The 21,508-nt window shown below is 35.0% G+C and overlaps 3 protein-coding genes across 6 annotated transcripts; 1 reads left to right on the top strand and 2 right to left on the bottom strand.

The window, feature by feature from the left end:
- Positions 1-1,855: 1,855 nt before the first annotated feature.
- Positions 1,856-7,483, bottom strand: LOC142621944 (uncharacterized). 3 transcript variants are annotated; one of them, XR_012841848.1, is made up of 8 exons: positions 7,124-7,479; positions 5,496-5,637; positions 4,009-4,156; positions 3,851-3,926; positions 3,665-3,776; positions 3,401-3,492; positions 2,758-2,893; positions 2,237-2,670 (listed from the first exon to the last, which is right to left on the bottom strand). XR_012841848.1 is itself a non-coding variant. In XM_075795328.1 (7 exons), exons 1-7 carry the CDS (start codon positions 7,154-7,156, stop codon positions 2,051-2,053), a joined length of 705 nt encoding a protein of 234 aa, XP_075651443.1. In that variant the 5' UTR covers positions 7,157-7,479; the 3' UTR covers positions 1,856-2,050. The 3 variants fall into 3 exon arrangements, 2 of the variants coding, with proteins under 2 accessions (XP_075651443.1, XP_075651444.1); XM_075795328.1 differs by lacking the exons at positions 2,237-2,670; positions 2,758-2,893 and adding an exon at positions 1,856-2,152; XM_075795329.1 differs by having other exon boundaries at positions 2,237-2,893; positions 7,124-7,483.
- Positions 7,484-10,202: 2,719 nt separating this feature from the next.
- LOC142643561 (low-temperature-induced cysteine proteinase) lies at positions 10,203-21,018 on the top strand. Of its 2 annotated transcripts, XM_075818252.1 has the most exons (6): positions 10,203-10,744; positions 12,450-12,685; positions 12,840-12,980; positions 13,072-13,503; positions 13,758-13,874; positions 20,903-21,018. In XM_075818252.1, the coding sequence occupies exons 1-5, from the start codon at positions 10,330-10,332 to the stop codon at positions 13,836-13,838; spliced, it is 1,305 nt and encodes a 434-aa protein (XP_075674367.1). In that variant the 5' UTR covers positions 10,203-10,329; the 3' UTR covers positions 13,839-13,874; positions 20,903-21,018. The 2 variants fall into 2 exon arrangements, with proteins under 2 accessions (XP_075674367.1, XP_075674359.1); XM_075818244.1 differs by lacking the exon at positions 20,903-21,018 and having other exon boundaries at positions 10,204-10,744; positions 13,758-14,037.
- Positions 16,365-17,842, bottom strand: LOC142643574 (uncharacterized). The gene has a single exon (XM_075818264.1). The coding sequence runs from the start codon at positions 17,363-17,365 to the stop codon at positions 16,520-16,522; it is 846 nt and encodes a 281-aa protein (XP_075674379.1). The 5' UTR covers positions 17,366-17,842; the 3' UTR covers positions 16,365-16,519.
- Positions 21,019-21,508: the final 490 nt, after the last annotated feature.

Genomic DNA, 21,508 nt, shown 5'->3' with positions numbered 1-21,508 from the left:
AAAATCACTTTTTCAATTATACAATATCATTTTCCACTACATCCAACATCCAAACTTCTATTTTACCATTCTACTCATTAAAATAATATATTTACACATTAAAATATATAACCAACAAAATGCATCTCAGAAAAACCTTGTTCCAAAAAACAAAAACCCAGAAATCCACCTTGCCGCCACCACGCCACCGGCCAGCAACCACCACCACAACCAAACTCCCCACCAACAAAAACCACAAGAAACAACCACCAAGAGGAAAAGAAACACAAAAAATTGCCAAAAACCACCACCACCGATCGAGAAAATTGCCAAAAAATTGCCAAGAAACACAAGAAATTGCCAGAAACACACTAAGAGAAAAAACCACTTCAAACCCACGAGGAAATCACTTCAAACCCACCACGCTGACTCGCCAATCTCCACAAGCCACTGATCAGTAAACCTAAGCCACCGATCAGCAAACCCACGCCGCCGATTTGAAACCCAGGTTGTCGAAACCCACGCCACCGATCTCCACAAGCCACTGATTTAAAACCCACGTTATCACCGATCAGCAAACCCACGCCACCAATCTCCACAAGCCACTGATCTCCACAAGCCATCGATCAGAAACCCACGCCACCGATCTTCACAATCCGTCGATTTGAAACCCACGCCATCACCGATCAGCAAATGCCATCACCGCCACGCCTTCGTCGGACCTTGTTTCGGCCAACAGCGAGTCAAAGAGTGAGAGAGGGTAGATGAGAAAACAGGAAGAGTGAGTTGAGAAAGAAAGAAGGCTTCTCAGCCCAGAGAAAAGAGAAAGAAAAGACAGAGGAGAGAGAGACAAAGAATAAAAACGATTAAAAAATTTATACCATAGTGCTATAGTGCATTCTACTTGTAGAATGACACTGTAACAATATTGTAAAATTTTTTACAATTGAAACATTTTACAAGATTCGATGGAGCCACTTTTTTGGCTGAAAATGGAAAAAATGGCTTGGCATTGGCATATACCATGATCAATGTGAATGCTCTAACTCGAGTTTCAAGCATTATGTTTAATCAAATTGTCATAATGCTTGAAATTCGAGTTTAATAAACTTTGATCAAAAACTTTGATTTTATTAAATTGTCAAACTTTAATAAGATGTTATTTAGCATTTTTTTTTTTATAAAAAAAATAGCATTTTTTTTTAAATTATGCTATTTAGCAAAATTTTCCCCACTTTTTTAGCTATCATTCTACATTTTTGTAGTGGATACGGTCTGTTAGTCTCAAATAACGTCTAGCTTCTTCTTTTTTAATTCAATAATTACAACTAACCTTGGCAATTTACTAGAGTCAGTTTGAACTTGGCAATTTAATAAACGATCAAACTAGGCAAAAAAAAGTTTGACCCTTTATTAGAGTGAGTTAAAAAGTGAGTATGGTATATTAAGCTTCACAATTCAATTTTCATAATAAAAAAATAAGGATTTTTCAATTCAATAAATACATGTGATTTCCAGTTAGTTCAACTGGAAAAAAATTTTATGCTTAAATAAGAGATCTGGTCTGGAGTTCAATCTTTGCCTACACCAAAAACCGATTGTAGTCTTGGTCTAATGATAAAAGGCATTATCAAGGACAGACACCATAGGTTGAAATACTCTCTAAAAAAAATTCAATAAATACATGTTTGTATTAAATTAATTGTTCTTGGAAATGAAACATCTTTGATACCATAGCAAAAATAAGAAGACCTTTTGGTGTTGGCATCTCAACGGGTGAACTGTGGGCAATTTCCTGTCAAACGGGTGTGAGAAATGTGTGCCAAATCCAACAGTGAACTAGTATATAATTATAAATTTTTAATTATTTTTTCAAACTTACCCTTAATTTATTCTATCAGGTGTTGAAAGGATTAGAAATAATTACACCTTTTGGATTTAAAGTATCTACATATAACATATGTTCATCTCAACAAAATAAATAAATAAATAAAAGTGAGCTATATATCGTATTGCTTCCTGGCAAGAAGGGAAGGCGCTATGCTTTGAGGGACACAAGTAATGTTAGAAGCTAAGACCTTGTATCTGAATTGGCACCTCTCCATACATAAAATATTTGGGGGTCTAAAAGGAGAAAAAGAGTTCGAGCTGCGAACTTAACCGCATATTGTAACTATCTCAAAAAAACAAAAAAAAGTAATGTTAGAATGTGAGTCATAATTATAAAGATAATTGCAGCTTATTAATATGATTATTATACCCAGAAGTTAATCAGTACCTTGAAATTATCAGTATCAATTTCACACTTTACACTACCACACCTTTGAAGTAATCAATGTATTGCAACAAATATCAATTTAATCCAAGACATGCTAAAACATCAAGACAAAATCACCCAAGAAAAAATGCTCAAGAATCTGCTTCAAGGTCAGACTCCCAACTCTGCTTCATCACAGTATGTTCACTAAGCACAGCAAATTGCAACTTTGCATTAAACAGTAGAACTAAGATTAATAGGGTACATCAACTCAAAGCCTGCCTGGCGTGAATAAATCCCAATATCTAATGTTTGTATAAGCAAGGCAGTATGTACAAGCCACACACGTGGATCAACTCAGTTGCACTAATTTGCAAGCATTCATGGTTTTCACTACGGCAACTTAAAGAGTATGGGCAATTGGGCACGCCTCACTGAAAGAAGGAATAAAAACACGTGAGAGCCTGCTAACTGTGTTTTACATATGAGCAAGCAGTGATGACTCCTTTCTAACCCCAAACCTTATATCAAACCCATATTAGGCATCGAAAGCTATATCTGAATACACCTTGATCAACCATTAGCCAGCAAAGCTTCAAACACTTCATGCATTTAGCTTTTAAGAAAATCCTCTAAGGAAAATGGTGCATGTGTATCCTACAAAACCACAATAAAATGAGTAAATATTACTTCTGGTCATTCATGTTTTCATGGGCAGTACATGGCTTCCTTGTTTATCAAGCTGGTCCACTCTAGGCCACTACTTAATTGAGATGGATGTAAAATAACTCCAGGCATTCATCCTTCATGCCTAAGAAAATCGAGTGAGTTAAATATTAAGGAATTCACCATCAAAAACAAGCGCCACTCATTCTGCTTAAATTCTTTTGAAATATATTTATGCTGAACAAAAAAAAAAAGAACTACTATTTTTTCTTGGTAAAGTAGGATATAAAAGTATAAAATGTGTATATATAATTGACTAATTAAGTTTCACTTTTCCTCTTTCCAAGATATAACAAGGGTAAACTATAGTGGAAGCAACTCAAGATATATATATCTTGAGTTGGGGAAACTCAAGATTAATAAATATGTGAGTGAAAATTAGCCAAAATATGCAGCCCTCCAGGATTCCAGAATGGAAATTCCTTAACTACATCTTACCTTGCCAAGCTCTTGACTTAAGCACTGTCTAACTACTGTTGTCTGTTGTATCAGCCTTTCCATTGCTGTGTAGCTGGGCAGATTCATGTGTTCTGACAGCATTAATAGTTAGCCATGACAAAGCATTAACCAAAGTATCAGATCTCACACATAATAAACAATTTATATAAAGTTAGGAAATGATCTCATGCTAAAAAAACATAAATCTAAAAAGAATTCTTAAAAAACAGTAGGCAGAAGCACATAGGAAATCAAGTAACAAACCAAGAATTGCCCGATTCAAACTTTCAGCAATTTTCTGCCGATGCTCCAAGCCAAGCAGATAAAACGTTGGGGATTTATCTGGCTCTTCATATGCAAGAAGGGCCATAAAGTCCTGCATCAATAACAAATTTCTCTTCATTCTGATGAAAAAACAGATAAAGGAAATGCATCAGAGATTAAACATACCTCAAGTCTTTCAACATATTTCGGCACCTTCCCAAAATGAGCCAACTTAGCCTGAGCAAATTCCAAAGCTTCTGAGCTGGCAAGGAAACAAAAATTAAAAAAAAAAATTTGAAATGTGTATCTCACTCTCTTGGAAATATTGTTACTACTTTGCATACCATTTTCTAGAGCGGACAAGTTCACCAAAATGAATGCTCAATAGATCAAAATACAATTCCTCATTCTTCTCCAGCAAGTCATGTGCCAGCTGATTTGTCAGCTCAATGGCCTTAAGTGCATTTCCATCCAGGGCAAAATTAAAAATTCCTGAGCATAAACCATAAAATTAGAAGCATCATCAACCAAGTATTAATAGATAGATAGATAGATAGATAGATATATATATATATATATATATTTTTTTTTTTTTTTTAATTTTTTGATAAGTAAGAAAGATGTGTATTCAAAAAACTACTTTATGCAAAGAAGCACAAAGCATATCAAAGATTACAAAAAAAGAGAGAAAAGCAAAAACAAAGGAAAAAAAACTAATTACAAAGAAAAAAAGAGCTAAGGAACTAAGGGAGTGATTCACTAGATGTGAGTCCCCAATTCTAAGACCAATCAAAAAGGGAACTAGAAAAAAGAGCAAGCAACTGGTCATCGGATCTATCTAAGTCCTCAAAAGTCCACCGGTTGCATTCCCTCCAAATGCACCACATCAAACACGATGGAGCTAAATTCCAAATGTTAGATAAATGCTTCCCCAACCAATTCCACCAACCAAAAAGGAAATCTGTAACCGATCTTGAGAGAACCCATGAAATCCAAAAAGTGCTAGAGACAAAACTCCACAAACAATGAGCCTTCCCACAATGTAGCAACAAAATGATCCATTGTCTCCCCACAACAACGACACATGATACACCAATCAACAAAATCAAGACCCCTACTCCGCAAATTATCACTCGTGAGAATCCTATATCACCCGAGTATTCAGTAGATACAACATTATAAAATAAAATATTGATGAATATAATAACAAATAAGAAAAAGGAATATGATGACCAGGAAGATCGTAATTTTTTTCCTCTACCGTTAATCCAAAGGATGTGTTGCCACAAATGTTTGACCAAAATAAATAAGATTTTGAGCAGATTGATCAGCAAGACATTCAGCCACATGTATAAACATATATTCACAACTACTTGGAAGGGTAAGTAACATCTGACTCTCTGAGACATTGTTTCAGTTTGGCATCCACTAACACCCATATGCATGTCATACAACCAACTTTGAAGCACTCTAAACGACTGAACTCTCAATCATGTGAAGACCAAAACAAGAAATTTGCAGTCACTCAGAAGGGTAAGTAATGTCAGGCAGTGATTCTGTTTTGGGTGTCACATGCTCCACAATGCAAGTCAAACCACCACCTGTGAAGCCACCTAAACTACTTTCATCAAATACATATATGTAAATACAAAAACATGTCATCATAGAAGCACCTCTCAAAACTAATAGAAAATTCAGTAAAAGAATTGCTTCATGCAAGAAATAATTACAAAGGTGTGCTCTGACAGTGAATAACCCATTGTACAACACTATAAGTGAGAAACTTTAAAGCAATCCTACTTTCCCTACCAAAATTAAATAATTCAATTACTTTTTCTTTTCTCCATGCCCTCAAGATAATCATCAGGCTGCTTCATCCCAGTGCAAGCAATGAATGACTCCATGGTATCATTAAAGCAATTATGGACAAGATATGATAGAACAACATTGTGGATGTCATTTTCGTTGATACCCTGTCAATGATACAAAAACAAACCCCCAAAATTATAAAAGAAAAAGCCCAATTGACGAAGAAATGAATAATCAAAATTTTTTTTTTTTTGAGGTTTTGTTTTAAGGAGGAAATATCACAAGATCATAAAATCGTAATCCTAGAAGGAAACCAATAGAAGACCTTGAGACAAACATGCAGACAAGAGGTCTATATCCTCACCAGTAACTGAAGATCCAGTGTGACTTCAGAAGCATCTATTGCATTTTGGAGAAGGTGGATCCCACATTGACAAATGCTTGTGAAGTACACTGGAAACCTCCAATGACTAGTGAGAATCCAAATCCAAAGGCAAGACCCCAGAACCACCCAAATCGCATGTACGCTCAATTTTGTTACAGGGAACATTAATAATAATAATAATAATATTAATAATTTAAAAAGAAAAGTTGTCTATAAATGCTGCTATCACATTATGTATCTTTAAAATTGCATCTTCATTAAAATTACAGTGTCTTATAGAGCTACAAGTCTAACACAAAACAAACATGACATGCACAGCCTGCATTTTCTGTAAAAGCTGCACCCCGTACCAAGCTTCTAGCTAAGCATGCACACACACAAGATTGACATAACATAAAGAGCAGAAGTTATGATCCCAGTGATAAAAACATGCATCTGTCCTGACCCAGAAAATATATCAGACGACTAGAAAAAAATCCCAATAGTAAAAAGCAGTTTGTAAACAATTAGCACCACCCACTTCCCAACTTATATGCAGCAACCAATGTAATATGGACTCATATATGCTTTGTATGGCACAAGTAAAAATCAAGTTGTCGCATTCATATGATTTTTAAAGAATTTCCACCATTTTGGAGTCTCATGCAGTCATTCCTTTACCATGTAGTATTGTAATCACAAAAAAAAGGGGCAAAGGGAGAGACGGGTCTTGGTCAGATCAACTACAAAAAGCATGTTTACCCCCAAGGCAATGCCCTTCCAGATGAACATCAATCCCCCAAAATAAACTAAAACTTAAGGCAAAAGTAACAATCATCCAATATCGCAAAGACCTCCACTGTGGATGCTTGAATAGAGTCTATAGACACATTGCATACTTCATAAAATTGATGATTCCCATAAGACATTAATTTGGTCCAAATCATAACAAAACATCATCATCTAATGCCAATCGCTACAGAGTTAAAAACTCCATACCAAACAAACCTTTGTCCTTTATCAATTCAATTACAATGTGGAACACAATTAACACATTTTACATCTCTAGATAATGTTTCACACAAAAATTCGTTAAAAAAAAAAACATGACTGAAAATAGAGAACAGAACTCGGCACATGTAGAATATCCTCGTAGGTATTAAATCGATGGTATGATAACGACAAAGAGACAAATTAAATTTAGGGTTTCGATGATTAATACCAAAAAAAGAAAAAAAAAATGGGTCTAACATAATGAAAAGTAAATGCGATTTAGAGAGACTCACAACGAGGTCGTAGTGACAAGGATCAACGTCCATGGTTGTCGAGAACCGAGAGAGTGGGCTCTGAAAATTGAGAGACAGCGTGGACTGAGTTTTTTGTGCTTCTGAATAAGAATCGAGGTCTCAGTCTCTCTTGCTGTGTTATATAACTATGTCGATAGATGCGTATATATACATACCTTCGATCGTAATAGGTACACAGTTGAGAGAGAGAGAGAGAGAGTACGTAACCTCTAGTTATTAGTATTTTTGTGAATTGTGATTGCGAAAACACGTGTGAGACTTTTAATTCTGAATTTATGATTCTGCTGCCTCCAGCAATGACAGATCTAGAGAATCAAGGAAGACACTCTCGCGGTAAATCAGTCAGACACAGCCTGGTTTAGTAACGTGTTTATATTAAAAAAAATTTAAAAAAAATAAAAAATATACTGTTATTTAAAAACTGAAAACATATATAATCATAAATTTACGTAAAAATAATTTATTAAAATTTTTAATAATTTTATATAAAAAATAAGTAATTTTTACAATAATTGTATTACCCACTTTATAGTTGTGCAATTATATTTTTTAGGATGAATTTGATAGTTACAATAAAAACCAATTAGTGTATTTTCAAATGAAATATTTACAGGAGTTATAAGACTTTTGGCATAAGTGTTTAAAGTACAAACTCTAAATTCTTTTTTTTCTTTTTTTGTTGAGAAAAATGCTTTAAATGCTTTTATTCTTTTTGATAATGATGTTTTGAATACTACAAATTTTATTATATAAACTTTACATGTATCAATTTTTTTTGTTGCTAAATACAAACTAACATATCAATTTGTAAACACAATACGAAAAAAAAAAAAAAGTAATTAAAAAATGAAAATGTAGTATTATTTTATGTGTAAATTGTTAACAATATAAAGTGCGAGTTTTAAATAACACACAAAAACCCTAAGCCCCAAAAGTTAAGTGGTGACAAAGAAATGACAAATAGGAATTATGAATGACTCCAAATACCGTAACAAGATTTTGCAAAAAAAAAAAAAAAAAGTAGGAGGAAAAACTTTTTTTTTATATAATTTAGGGTAAACTACTTATTTGGTCTCTATCCTATAGACCATATTTCAATTTGATCCCCAACCTTTCAATTGTGTCAATTTAGTCCATAACCTTTTAGTACTGTGTCAATTTAGTCCCTATAGTTATCTTTTGGATGAAAATTGATGACGTGTCTAATAGCCAAATTAAAAAATTAGTTTCCGTTGATATGACAATAAACTAAAATTTTATTTTTGCCGTTTGTCATGTAAGCAATTTTCATCTAATATATAATGGCAATGACTAAATTGACATAACATTAAAAGGTTAGGGACCAAATTGACACAATTAAAAGGTTAAGGACCAAATTAAAATATGGTGTAAAAATTAGAGACTAAATATGTAATTTATCCTATAATTTATCATCCTTAATTTGTGTTTGCATTTAACTGAATGTTACAACAAAATGGATATGCCTTATCTCATAAAAAGTGAATCTAATAAAGGTGACGGAACCGCTTATCTACAAAATTCAAAAGATCAACTTTTTCCTTTAATTTTTCCAGTTTATTAGTTTATGTATAATATTTTGAGGTCTTTTTTTTTTTAATGATATAATTGTAAGTGCACAATTGCACCTGGCCCCAAGAACAGTTACGGGCTCAGGCCCAACGAGCCTTAAACAATGTAATTTGTAGAGTGTGGGCTTGAAACCCAGGTTAGAAGTGTTTGAGGATTAAATGGCAAGCCAAAGATTATAAACACTTAAAAACAACAAAGAATACTATAAGTCAATCTGCTCGAACATAAGCCGAGAACTGTTCTTATATTATTTCTCTCTCTTTTTCTCTTTCCTTTAGGTTACAAAGAGGGGATCCCTTTTTTCTGTCTTAGATTGCTCTTTAAATACTACTCTTTTGAATAATTTGTACACGTGTTGCCTCACCTCCCCCTTAGCCTAGATATTTCTTTTCTCAGTGCCTTTGAATAGTAACCAGAAGTTTCTCTTTCACTGTTCAGGTGTCACTTCCCCATAAATGCGGCCAGGGTGGTAGGTGCAGGGTCTTTAATGTGGAGGTGGCAGCCTTTATCTTTGACATTTCTTCAACACCAGTGCTTCTGGGGCATTCTAGGGTTTCCCCCTTTTAACCATTGGCCTTAACCGTGTCATCTCCTAATCTTTACTACAAAATCCCGAGTTCTTCGGTGTCCATCCGAGGGTAAGTTCACCCTCGGCTGGATCCTCGGATCCTCGGCGTATGGGCCGACCCATAGTACTAACAAATTCTAAACCCAGGAGCAGGTCGGCCTTCCTTAACACGGCCCAAAAGGCCCACATTCTCATCAGGATCCTTTTGCCCCCCACAATAATCATATTTAATAAATTTTCAGCAAAAAGTCAAATAAAGTAGTAGCAAACGGATTCGTTACTCAAATTTGAATCTTTGTTCTCTGAATTTGAATCATCTTGATTGTTCTTTGGCTAATTGGTTGGCTGGCTTCTTTTTCTTAATACATCCCCCCTAAATGAAGAAAATTATAAAGATGTGCCTTAAGTCTTAGCATATTATTTGTTATATTTGGTTGCTGTGAGTAAAAAAATTGCGATTATTCACAATCACAGAAAAGGGTGAAAAAACAGATTGCTTCTACGTTTCACATCATAACATCAATCATCTTTGTTATAGTTGGAACTCGGAAGCATGCTCAATGAAGGATTTCTATACACATTTTTTCAAAGAATAAAATGCACTTATTATATATAGAGAGACAGAGAGAGACAGAGACAGAGACAGAGACAGAGTTTGACTCTATTTTTAAAACAATTTACAAAAATATTACTAGCACCTTAACCAATGTTCTCAAGACATTTTAAAAAAAAAATAAAAAAATAAAAAACAATCACATTCTCCCTTCTTACAATACAACTAGGAATTTAATACTAGCATTATTATTATTATTATTATTTTGGATAGGATTACTAGTATCATTTATAATCGGTCAGGTACCTCCAAAATTTCTTAAGACACTTCCCTATAAGAAAGGCCAAGTTTCACAGCCTCTTGGGCTGCCCACATTTCTAGGCAGCAGGCACATCCCCAAACCCAATCAATTTCCAAACAAACAAACATTCCAAAAACCCCAAATCACCCTCTCCCCTCTAAAAAAAAAAAAAAATGAACCTCCTTTCTTCTTCCTTTCTCTTCACTTTTCTTCTTTTCCAACGCCTCACTTTCTCTTCCCCTTCACACACCACCTCTGAGTTTTTCGACACCTGGTGCAAACAACATGGCAAAACTTACTCCTCAGAAGCTGAAAAGCTGTACAGGCTCAGTGTCTTTGAGGACAACTTTGACTTTGTTAAGCAGCACAATGATATGGGCAATTCTTCTTACACACTGTCTCTCAATGCCTTTGCTGATCTCACCCACCACGAGTTCAAGGCCTCTCGCTTGGGATTCTCTCCTGCTTCTTCCATGAAATTCAATCGTGGGAAGGTTCAGGACCCGGGTTTTGTTCGTGAGATTCCTTCGGAGATGGATTGGAGGGAGGAAGGAGCTGTAACCCAGGTCAAAGATCAAGGGAGTTGTGGTATGAGAGCTCTTGTTCTGATTTTTAAGTTCTTTTATGACTTATAAGTTGTAGTGAAGCTCATTGAATTTAAGAATTTTGGTGGGTTTTAGTTATTACTTTTAGCTTTGATCTTTATGTTTGAAATTCTCTTGTGGGCATTTTAACTGGAAAGCTTCATGCTTTGTTTGATGAATTATGCTTTTTTGAGATGTGGGTTGTCTGAGTTTGAATTGGATCACAAGTAAATTATGGTGTTCACTTCAGACAACATTAACACAGAAAGAAACCTGAATGCCTTATGGATGAGCACTTTGCTAGTTTGCTGATTTGCTGAAAGTTGATTAAAGGATAGTTGTAGCTAGAAAAGGTGAGGAAAGCTGCACATAAGCCAATAAACTACAAAGTTAAAAAGAAAAGGTTGCTGGCAAATGTACAGGTGCGAAGAGCCCCAATACAAATAGATTGAGTTTTATATGTACAAAATTCTCAATCTGAATATGGTCATAGATGACCTTAACTTCTACTCTCTCATTCTCCTTCTGTGCGTGGCATTTGTACTTGAGTCTTAAGCTCATATATTTTCCCCTTCTACCAAGTCCTCAAAACTGAAGTGCATGTGCTATGTGCATAATGGCTGTGGTATTATATTATCGGAACTCTGGCCTGAATTGATCTCTGTTGCATCTGTCATCCCTCATGATAGGGAGATTTTCTGGTGTTTGAAGGAGAGTGTCATGCTTCACAATTAAGAAAAACCTATTTCTGCCTTTAGAGTGAAATCCTTTTGATTGATCTTCATAAAGATGGATGTTTCAATGGAATTAACTAGATGCAGGTTCTAGAGACCTAATTGAAATGATAATGAATTTTGGTTTTATAACAATATTGGGAACTATTTTAAAGTCATAATTGGGCATAACTCTTTTTCAGGCTTTGCTAGACCACTTTTGTACTAATGATTTAGTTATAATTGGGCAATGATACCATTCTAACAAGCTACAGTATGATGTGTAAATCCACCATGACCAGGTTAAATATATATTTTGAAGTTTCTTTAATTTTAAGAAAAAGATGAAAAATAAAAAGACCTTCGAAATCTTATGCTGGAAGGGCTACCACTCATCTTCATCATCTTTGTGTGTGTGTGTGTGTGTGTGTGTGTGTGTGTGTGCATGCGTAATCAATGTTTTCACCAGGCTTTGGGAGATTATATGCGCATCATACAACCTTGTATTCTAAGACAATGATCTGATGCACCAAATTAGCTTTATGGGCAACACTTTTGGTATTGAACATGCCTCTAACTTGATGAATTCTATGTATTGATTTAGAAATCTGGTTAACAAGTATTATTTTACGGTTTTCTTGCTTTCTTCTTGTCTGCTTCATCAACTGTGCCAATTATCAGTTTAGCTTAACTGGCCAGTACACAACAGATTTCAAAATATTAAGAGATCTGTCATTGTTCTAACATACATCATTCTTAAGTTACTCCTTTACATGATGGAAAGGATTCAAATGTTCTTGTCACCATTTCAGCATGAGAGAGAGAGAGAGAGAGAGAGAGAGGTTAATGTAAGATCCTTAAGTTTCAGTAGAAATTACTTCATAACGTTTAAGTTTGTATTTATAATGAAAGTAGTTTCATTTTCATATTGTTAAAACATGTGTTGCATATGTTTTGATGTGATTTAGATATAAATTTAGTTGTTCTGTTGTATAGGTGCTTGTTGGTCATTCTCAGCTACTGGAGCTATTGAAGGTATTAATAAGATTGTCACCGGATCTCTTGAGAGCCTCTCAGAACAGGAGTTAGTTGATTGTGACAGATCTTATAATAGTGGCTGTGAAGGTGGGCTCATGGACTATGCATATCAATTTGTCATTGATAACCACGGCATCGACACTGAGGATGATTATCCCTATCAAGGTCGGGCAAGGTCCTGCAAAAAGGACAAGGTAATTGTTATTTTCTCTTTGATTCACGTTTATACTTATGAGTTTTGTCTGTTTTTTCTCTCTGTTTCTGTGTTGCTTCATTCATATTATTTTAGCTCTGTAATTCAAGTTAGCATTTCCATTGATGACATTTTTCTTTCTTACTACACTGCAGTTAAAAAGGCGTGTTGTGACAATTGATGGTTACACTGATGTGCCATCAACTAATGAGAAACTGTTACTACAAGCTGTGGCAACACAACCTGTGAGTGTGGGTATATGTGGCAGTGAGAGAGAATTTCAGATGTACTCAAAGGTTGGTCCTAATCCTTAATCTCAGAGACATTAGAATTCTTAATTACTGTTATAATAAGGTTTTTTTTTTTTCCTATTTTATTGTGTGATAGGGGATTTTCACTGGCCCATGTTCAACTTCTTTGGATCATGCTGTATTGATTGTAGGGTATGGTTCAGAAAACGGAGTAGACTATTGGATTGTGAAAAACTCATGGGGAACACGTTGGGGAATGAATGGCTATATTCACATGCTGCGGAACAGTGAGAATTCACAAGGGCTATGTGGCATCAACATGCTAGCTTCATATCCAACCAAAACAAGCCCAAATCCTCCTCCTCCACCTTCCCCAGGTCCCACCAAATGTGACATTTTCACTTTCTGTGCAGAAAGTGAAACCTGCTGTTGTGCAAGGCACCTTCTTGGAATCTGCATTTCCTGGAAATGTTGTGAGCTTAATTCAGCTGTTTGTTGCAAGGACCACACTCACTGTTGTCCCCATGATTATCCCATTTGTGATACAAAGAGGAGCCAATGCCTCAAGGTTTGTCTCAACTCCCTTTAAACGACAAAAGAATTTTTCAACCTTTAGCTTGGTTTTGCTTAAATAAATGGCATGTGAAATGCGTGTGCTGTATTGTCTTAAAATGCAAACTAGCCTTTGAGGCTTTTGATGACTGTTTTACAAACAGGTTTTTTGTACTCGGTACCAAGTTTAAGATTTTTCCAATTTAATAAATTTTATTGTTTATTGCTTTTCCATATACTGGACTAATAAAAGCCATCAAATGCTTGCAGCGTGCTGGGAATGTTACAAGAATGGAAGCTGTTGAGAGCAGACGGTCTTGGGGGAAGTCGGGTGGTTGGAGTTCCTTTTGAGGATCGGGTCCTGAAAAACTTCTTCAGTATGTACCAGTGAGTAATTTTTTTGCCAAACTGTTGCATGAGCTGTATATTTCCCCACGCAAGGATGAAAATTCTTTAGCTTATCTTGGAAAGATATGGTCTTGAGTAAACATGATACATGAAGCCTGTTGTTTTCAATTATTGAAATTGACTGATTGATTATTTCCAAAAATTTGCTTGTTTGACGTGTCATACTCTTTATGGATGAATTAATAATTATTGAAGCTTCATCGTAAGAGATTTAGATGTGGACAAAAAAAGTGTCTTGTAACATTTGTTCTAGTTCTCTTGAAAAGTACGCAGAGTTGTGGATTAGGATAAGATATACACTTTATTAAAACTGACTCATATCAACCTCAATTTCCCAAAGGATATAGCACACCTGATTTTCAATGCTTAAGTTCGGGAGCAAAACGTTGCAAGAGACCGCTTGGACTTTTATGATGGAATATATATCAATTTATACATAACACAAACGTTGGGGCGAGACATTCACGAGAAACGTTTAGGAACAATTACTTTGATTGGTACATAAATCATAGTTATAATAATCCACATATCTAGTTTTGAAGCAATAAATAGTAATGGACCTGTTGCAAGTCTGTAGGAAAATCGAACAACACCCTGTCATTCAATTGCTCATAAAATATTAGCAGAAATACTAATCAGCCTTTGCATTACACCGTAGGCGCCTTCCAAATCCTTTGTTAATAAATCACACATAGGCTGGCAAACTTGGTTTAGCCCAACTCAAGATGGGAGTGAAGCACACCTTGCTAGTATTTACTGGGAATCATTGGGTTTCTGAAGCCACAAAGTGGTATTAATACTCTGGACCATACTGAGTTATCAATACTTTCTACCAGATGATTCAATTGTGAAAATTTTCTGCTTGCTTTGAGATGAACAGTGAAGCTTATTCTAGTTTGCTTTCATCAGTGTATTTTCAAAAAGAAAGAAGAGACTAATAAGTAGAGATGTTTAAATTTTATGTTGCATCTACAGATGAGCATGAGGGCAATGCTTATTGTAGTTTTGTTCCTAGGACCTGCTCAATGCTAGCATTAATAGTGGATTTTCACAATCAAGCATAGGCACAGCATACAAATGAATTACCAAAATTCCGGGAACCGCGCAATCAAACCCATGCAAGGAACTATTAAAATCAAATTTCTGATAATTAGCAGCTTAAAGGACAACACACTGTAGGGAACCTTCAAAAAATAAACTTGGACATTTTGATTGCTCAAAAACCAGCTAATCATCAAGATTCTCCAATCTGAGCTGTTGGAAGGAACATATATCATCCTTTTCATCCAACCTTCAACCCAATCTAGCTCCTGGCTTTAAATCATGTTCCCCACACTAAATGCTACTGAATCGAAACTTATACTAAGTTTCCTTCGGAATCATGGTTATCAGTTATATGAAATAAAGACGGATGGAGAAACAAGTCAAAGCTGTATCTAAAAATGAAGGTTTGTCCACCAATCAAAAGTAGCTTTTCCCACCACTACCAATCAATTTCCTAGTTAGTTCAATTCAATCACTTGGTCTTTCACCATAACCACATCATAGAGTTCGGGTTTGAATGATTACCCAGTGGTACGCTACTAACAGCCTCTATAGATTATGGTTCCTAGAGTCTGGGGTTGGAAATCCACCCCACCAATTTAATTAGCCAAAAATAAAACTATTAACACATGATAAAGCACTCCAACAGTTAACACAGTTATGGAAATCATGCTGTTTATAAGCCTATAGAAATTAAAGCCAAAATAAAGTCCACTTGTTTAAACACAACTAAGTCATGCTGAAAATAGTACTCAATTTAATAATGGTAAGCCATCTAACAAGGTCCCAACCATGTTAAAAGTAAAAACCCAATTATACTGTCTCTCTATGTGTGTATCATCTTGTAGCCAAGAGATCTAAATCACAAACACCACTAATCCAATAGACTAGCTAGGGGTTCTACTCCGACTGGTATCAATAAAAGTTTAGGTTTATTGACAACTGAATGCCTTTTCTCTTCTCTTGATCACCAATATTGTTTGGAGGTGGCTTATAACCATAAGTAAGCAAACAAAGCACTTAATAATTTGTTTTTCTTTCTTTTTTTGTTAAAAAAAATACCATTATAGTAACAACATAAAACACAGTTTTCACTCTCACTTTCAGGTAAGAGATGTACTCTTATGTCTCAAAATAATAGGTCATCAACTCAAGGTGGCCATGTCACATGGAAGGATAATTTGAATACCACTCCAAATTATCCTTCCATGAACACACAGTTTATAATATACTATCACCTAGTCCTTAACTTAGTTAACTACACTCGTGTTTCTCCACAACATTACAAAACCATTATGGTTCAATCTCAGCAAATTTCACAAACTAGATCAGATGTCAAACTTTGCTTAAAAAACTCCCATATAAGCTTAACAAACTAGTTGTACACCTAAGTTGTATGAGCATAACAAGAAAACCCACACACCATTCAAAAATTCTCTTACTACTACATAATTTTCCAACTTTTCCAAAGTGTATATATAACAACTAATAAACTAAAACGATTCCAATTATACATCATCAAAATTTACAACTTGTAAAAAAAGAGCCCCAAAAATATAAAAGTTACCGCAATTTCTGTTTTACGAGGACGGAAACACGTCTTTAACAGCCGAAGCAGCCGTCAAATAGTTGAGCGTGTTCCTCAAAGTCTCTTTCTCTCTCTTAAGCCTCGCCACCGTGTCTTCGAGCTCAAGCAAAGCTTGCTGCTCTCTCGGCGCGCCTTCAAAAGTACTACCCACAAAGAACGAAAACGGCGTCGGAAATAGGTTCCTCCTCAAGTCCTGAACCTCCTTCTCCGGCTTCCCGCCGAGCCGGTTCGAAAGCCGAATCACATCCTTCATATACGTCTCCACCTCGCTCGCCAGCGACTCCAAGTCCTCCTCTCCGTCGCCGGAGGGGCGGTCCTCCAGCCACGTCACCTCGGCGACGAGGTAGGGTTTGGTGCGGACCAAGTTGGTGACTCGGAACCGTTCTTGGCCTTTGCAGATTAGGAAGAACCGGTCGTCGACGAGTCGCTCGTGTTTGACTACCTCGCCGACGCAACCGACCTCGGCGGCGCCTGTGACGGCGTCGGAGAAAATGACGCCGAAGCGGAGATCGGTCTGGAGGAGAGTGTGCATCATGATGCGGTAGCGGAACTCGAAGATCTGTAAGGGGAGGATGGCGCCGGGGAAGAGGACTAAGGGGAGAGGGAAGAGCGGGAGCTCGACGACGTCGTTGGACTTCGGCGGGTTCGTGTGGTGCTTTTCGGAGAAGGACGAGGCGGAGCAGCGGAGGGAAGTGGGTTTTCCGCGGCGGAGAGTGTGGAGGGAATTGGGTTTGGGAGAGAGGAATTGTAAAGGGTTTAAGGGAGAGAGAATGTTGCTGTTTTTGTTGTTAGGGTTTAAAGTGGGTTTGTGTGAGGGAATGAGCTGAGGGAGAGCCATTGAGATTGATTTGTGTGTGAGTGTGTTTTGTGTTTGGTACTTTGGTTTAGAGTGGAGAGTAGAGAAGCTTGGATTGTCTAATTGCCATATGATATTTGTGAAAAGTTTTTTAAAAAAAAAATGTGAAAGTGTTTTCAGTGTTTCCACTGTTTTGTGTGATTGAGTTATTTGGATTTTGGAGGATTGGAAAATGTGGTGGGATTTTGGAGGAGGGAAAGAAAGATGTGGATGATGTGGAGAGAGAATGTGAGGGATGTTTGGATGTGGTTTTGGATTTCCCACGTGGGGTTGGGATAGTTTTTTTTTTTTTGGAGTTGGGTAGATGCTAAATTATGTGGCAGGTGCGTGGCCTACATAAGAAAAAACACTGCAATTCCTATATATATGCGGTGCCGTGGCGGTGGCTATTGTTTGCTACTAAATCGTTTTCCAAGTTTCTCAATCAAACTAAAAGATCTTATGAATCTGGGAATTATTCTGATGGTGTTTGGGTTTTATACTTGCTGGGGAGAATGGAAATGACCACATGTTCGGTACCCATATTTTCTTTTTAAAGTGAGTTTGGGACTTACACGTATGATAAAACTTTCTTCCAATCCTCTTTTTTTCTTTATTCGAGTCTTGTTAACGAATGCGGCATTTATTTATGTACCTATAGGGATGGAAGGCTCAGGGGGCTATGGGCCTTGTCCAAAGACATTCAACCGTCCGATGACAATTAGATATTAGCTAAGACATACAAATTAGTAGGAAATGGAAGGATTTTGTCCGTAAAGGTTCGGGAAAGTAGTCCGAGGAAAAATGCCTCCTCAGCTATGCAAAGCAAAGGTCAGAAGGTTTGGTCTGCCATCAAGAGCAACACTCCGGACGATTCTACTGGTAAGGATAAACATAAGTAGGGAATAGGACAAGGAAAAACTAAGAAATATCTAAAGGAAAGCTGCTATTACCGCATTAAATACTTTGTAGCTAATTCTCTGGCTGCATTAATGTGGATGTGAATACCTGAACAGTGGTATACAGTCTTACAGTTATCTCCAAAAACTTTAGGAAGGTACTGACAGGACAGGGATCAAAGCAAGCAATTTGACCTACACGTGGAGGGTGGAGATGAAGCAAAAGAAGGGAATACAAGGAAGAAAAACACCATTATACAAGGATCATCTAAAAATCTATAGAAAAAACATTGTAGTACTGAGAATTGTAATTATAATCAAGTCTAAAAAAAATATATTCAAGAACGATTCTCTTCGGACTTTGCTAAGGGATTTCTTTCAAGATTTTGAAACCCGGACCGTTCATTGAACCGTAAAAGGGAAAGGTTCAAGGTTTTTGAGGTCGAACCGAGGTTGAACCGGAGTCGAACCATGATGATGTTATAATTAATTTAATAATTAATTAAAACCTAAATATAGATATTAAATTTATAAAACTAGCAAAATTGACTAATATATCTATATATGTGAGGGAAATTTAATGATTTTCAAGCATATATTTAATAATTAAATAAGAAAGTTAATAAAATAAAATAATAACCATGAAAATATTAAAATTTATGATTAATTTTTTAAATAACATTGAATATCTTTGAAGGATTTTAATTATAATTCTTTTTTATTCCTTGTAAGAGATAGATAATTTAATTAAGTAGAATAAAATTATGTTAAGTTGTTTTTATAAAAAAAAAAAAAATGCTAAGGGGTTGGATCACACGGTTCTTGACCGGTTCGTGCGGTCCAACTCCGGTTTTAGGAGTTCACGGAATTAACTGAAAATACGGTTTTTATGCTTAAAAAATCGGGTTTCATCTCGGTTCTCGATTTTCACAGTCCGACCTCCCGGTCCGGTCCGATTCTGAAAACAGTGATTTCTTTACATAAATTTTTTTTTTCTTACGATCTTTAATCCATTGTGAGCATTATTCAATTCATTGAAGTCTAGTTTTTAGCCCACTCTCTACAAATTCTTTGTATTAGGCTCTTTGGGCCTTAATCCTTTCGCCTGTTGGGCTTAGGAATCCAAAACCTGCCATTTTATAAAAATTTTAATATCATTTTCATGAAAAATATAAAAAGTTGTCCAAATAGTTAATTGCTTTTTTCTTTTCCTATAAAAATTTTTTAATAAAATTTATAAACCAATGTTCTTAAGGTATCCTTTAAATTTTCCCTATAATAAAATTTGAAATTAGAAGTCATGGTTGCGCAAGTGGTTATCTTCTCTCACAAGTTGCAACAAATAGTTTAAATTCTCATTAATTAAGATTATTCCCTTTTAAGTAAAAGTCTATTTTAGCTAAGTTTCGTAAATTTGAAGTTGTACACTAACTACAATTCAATTTTAGTAAAACCCTATGTCGACAACAAATTTCAATACCAATCCTCACGATTTTAGTAAATACAAATTGTGATTTTTTTGAACCATGTGTGATTTGTCAGGAGGAGGGGGGCATATGTCCTTTACTTTTAACTTAGAGAAGTACTACATTCATAATCTTTTCACAACAAATCATAGGTGGTTAGTTGATATTGGTTCAAATTTGAATCTAACACTAAGATTACTTTTTTGCTCCAACAATAACAACTAGTAACAACTTGCCACTTAAAATTTGTTGTAAAAATATTGTAAGAATGTTGTGGACATATTATTTCTCTTTTACTCATTTTAAGGAAGTTGCCACCGATGCATCAACCATTGAGATACTACGGTAATTCTAAACAAATGATTCACAATAAAATTAATATTATATAAGCTCATTTCATTCTCAAATAAGGTAGGCCTTATTTTATATTTTTTATAATAAAATATTAATGATTAAAATTAGGTAGATAATGTACATACAAAAAAAAAAGAGGGGGGTGTGATGTACATACTATATATAAAAGTCATGTTGTACGCATTCTAGTTGCATCAAGTAAATGTCTATGTGAGTTCTAGTTAACTCAATTGGTAAAGTCTTTAATGGTTGAATAAAAGATCTAGGGTTCAATCTCCGTCTACACAAAAAACTAATTGGTACCTTAGTCATCAGAAACGAACGCCATAAATTTAAATCCTCTCAAATAAAAAAGTAAACATCCGCTTTTATATATTAAAAACAAAAAAGAAAAAGTAAACATTTACTCCTTATTACTCATTAAAAATAATGTGAAACTCTATTGCCAAACTTTCAAAAATGTTTAAGGAGAATACTACTTTGATTAAAATTTTAAATAGAAATATTCTGCTACCAATGATATAATACATTTAAAACAGTACTTCAATTAAAACTCAATTATAAAAATAATTTAAAATTTTAAAAGGAGTTTAATTATTATTTTTTTATATCAAATATCTTCCTTTTTTTTTCTAATCTATTGTAATTTTTAATTATAATATTATTGTTGTTGTTGTTATATGATTATTTGTTTAATTGTGCATTATAAATGCAGAATACTAATATATTTGATAAATACAATAAAATTTTAACATATGTCATTTACACGATAATAATTGTTTTTATCATCAAGCTAAGGCACAAATTGATTTTTTGTGCAGGGGGTTCGAATTTTAGATTTCTTATTTGACGACAAAAGACTTTACCAGTTGAATTACCTAAAAATCATATAATATTATTATTTTTAAAAGATTGATTGATCGTGTACAGATATTTTATGTTGTATTCTTGTTTTTATTGTTTAAAACAAGAGTAGTACTATAGGTATTACAAATTTTACTACATTAAGCTTTACAAACTAATGTATCTCCTATAAAAAAATTCAAATATTCAGTTTTGAGGTAATTCAAACGTACCAATCATATTTATTGTCATGTTAGTTTGTAAGTCTTATGTAATAAATTTTTTACCCTGTGTCTGGTTTGAGGGAAAGGAATGGAAGAGAAAATAAAATGAATAAGGGAAAAGGGAAAAATGTGTCTCAAGTAATAGGTTTTTCATAAAATTTAGCTCATTTTATTTTCTCTCATGCTATCCAAACAACGGAAAAAAACTTAATTTCTCTCTCTCTCTTTTCCCTCTAATCAAACATAATGTTAGTACCTTTAGCATTTAAAAAAAAAACAATATGGGTCAATTCTTATTGTTTTAACTTTGAAATTTGAATTCCAATAGGAGCTACAGGCTAGGCTTGGACGACGGCCAAT

The sequence above is a fragment of the Castanea sativa genome, chromosome 1 (assembly GCF_040712315.1).
Source record: "Castanea sativa cultivar Marrone di Chiusa Pesio chromosome 1, ASM4071231v1".
In the NCBI taxonomy this organism is placed as follows: domain Eukaryota; kingdom Viridiplantae; phylum Streptophyta; class Magnoliopsida; order Fagales; family Fagaceae; genus Castanea; species Castanea sativa.
Note: the sequence above shows the minus strand (reverse complement) of the source record. Positions and strands in the feature narration are given on the sequence as shown.

What these genes read in the sequence shown, in the direction of transcription:
- LOC142643574 (XM_075818264.1), bottom strand. Translation starts at nt 17,365, where the DNA reads ATGGCTCTCCCTCAGCTCATTCCCTCACACAAACCCACTTTAAACCCT.
- LOC142643561 (XM_075818252.1), top strand. Translation starts at nt 10,330, where the DNA reads ATGAACCTCCTTTCTTCTTCCTTTCTCTTCACTTTTCTTCTTTTCCAA. An exon ending in GGTCCTGCAAAAAGGACAAG is followed by an intron (nt 12,686 to 12,839) that starts GTAATTGTTATT and finishes ACTACACTGCAG; the next exon opens with TTAAAAAGGCGTGTTGTGAC. An exon ending in AGAGGAGCCAATGCCTCAAG is followed by an intron (nt 13,504 to 13,757) that starts GTTTGTCTCAAC and finishes AAATGCTTGCAG; the next exon opens with CGTGCTGGGAATGTTACAAG.
- LOC142621944 (XM_075795328.1), bottom strand. Translation starts at nt 7,156, where the DNA reads ATGGACGTTGATCCTTGTCACTACGACCTCGTT. An exon ending in GGGCATGGAGAAAAGAAAAA is followed by an intron (nt 4,157 to 5,495) that starts GTAATTGAATTA and finishes GTTTATGCTCAG; the next exon opens with GAATTTTTAATTTTGCCCTG. An exon ending in TAAGTCAAGAGCTTGGCAAG is followed by an intron (nt 2,153 to 3,400) that starts GTAAGATGTAGT and finishes TTTTTGAGATAG; the next exon opens with TTACAATATGCGGTTAAGTT.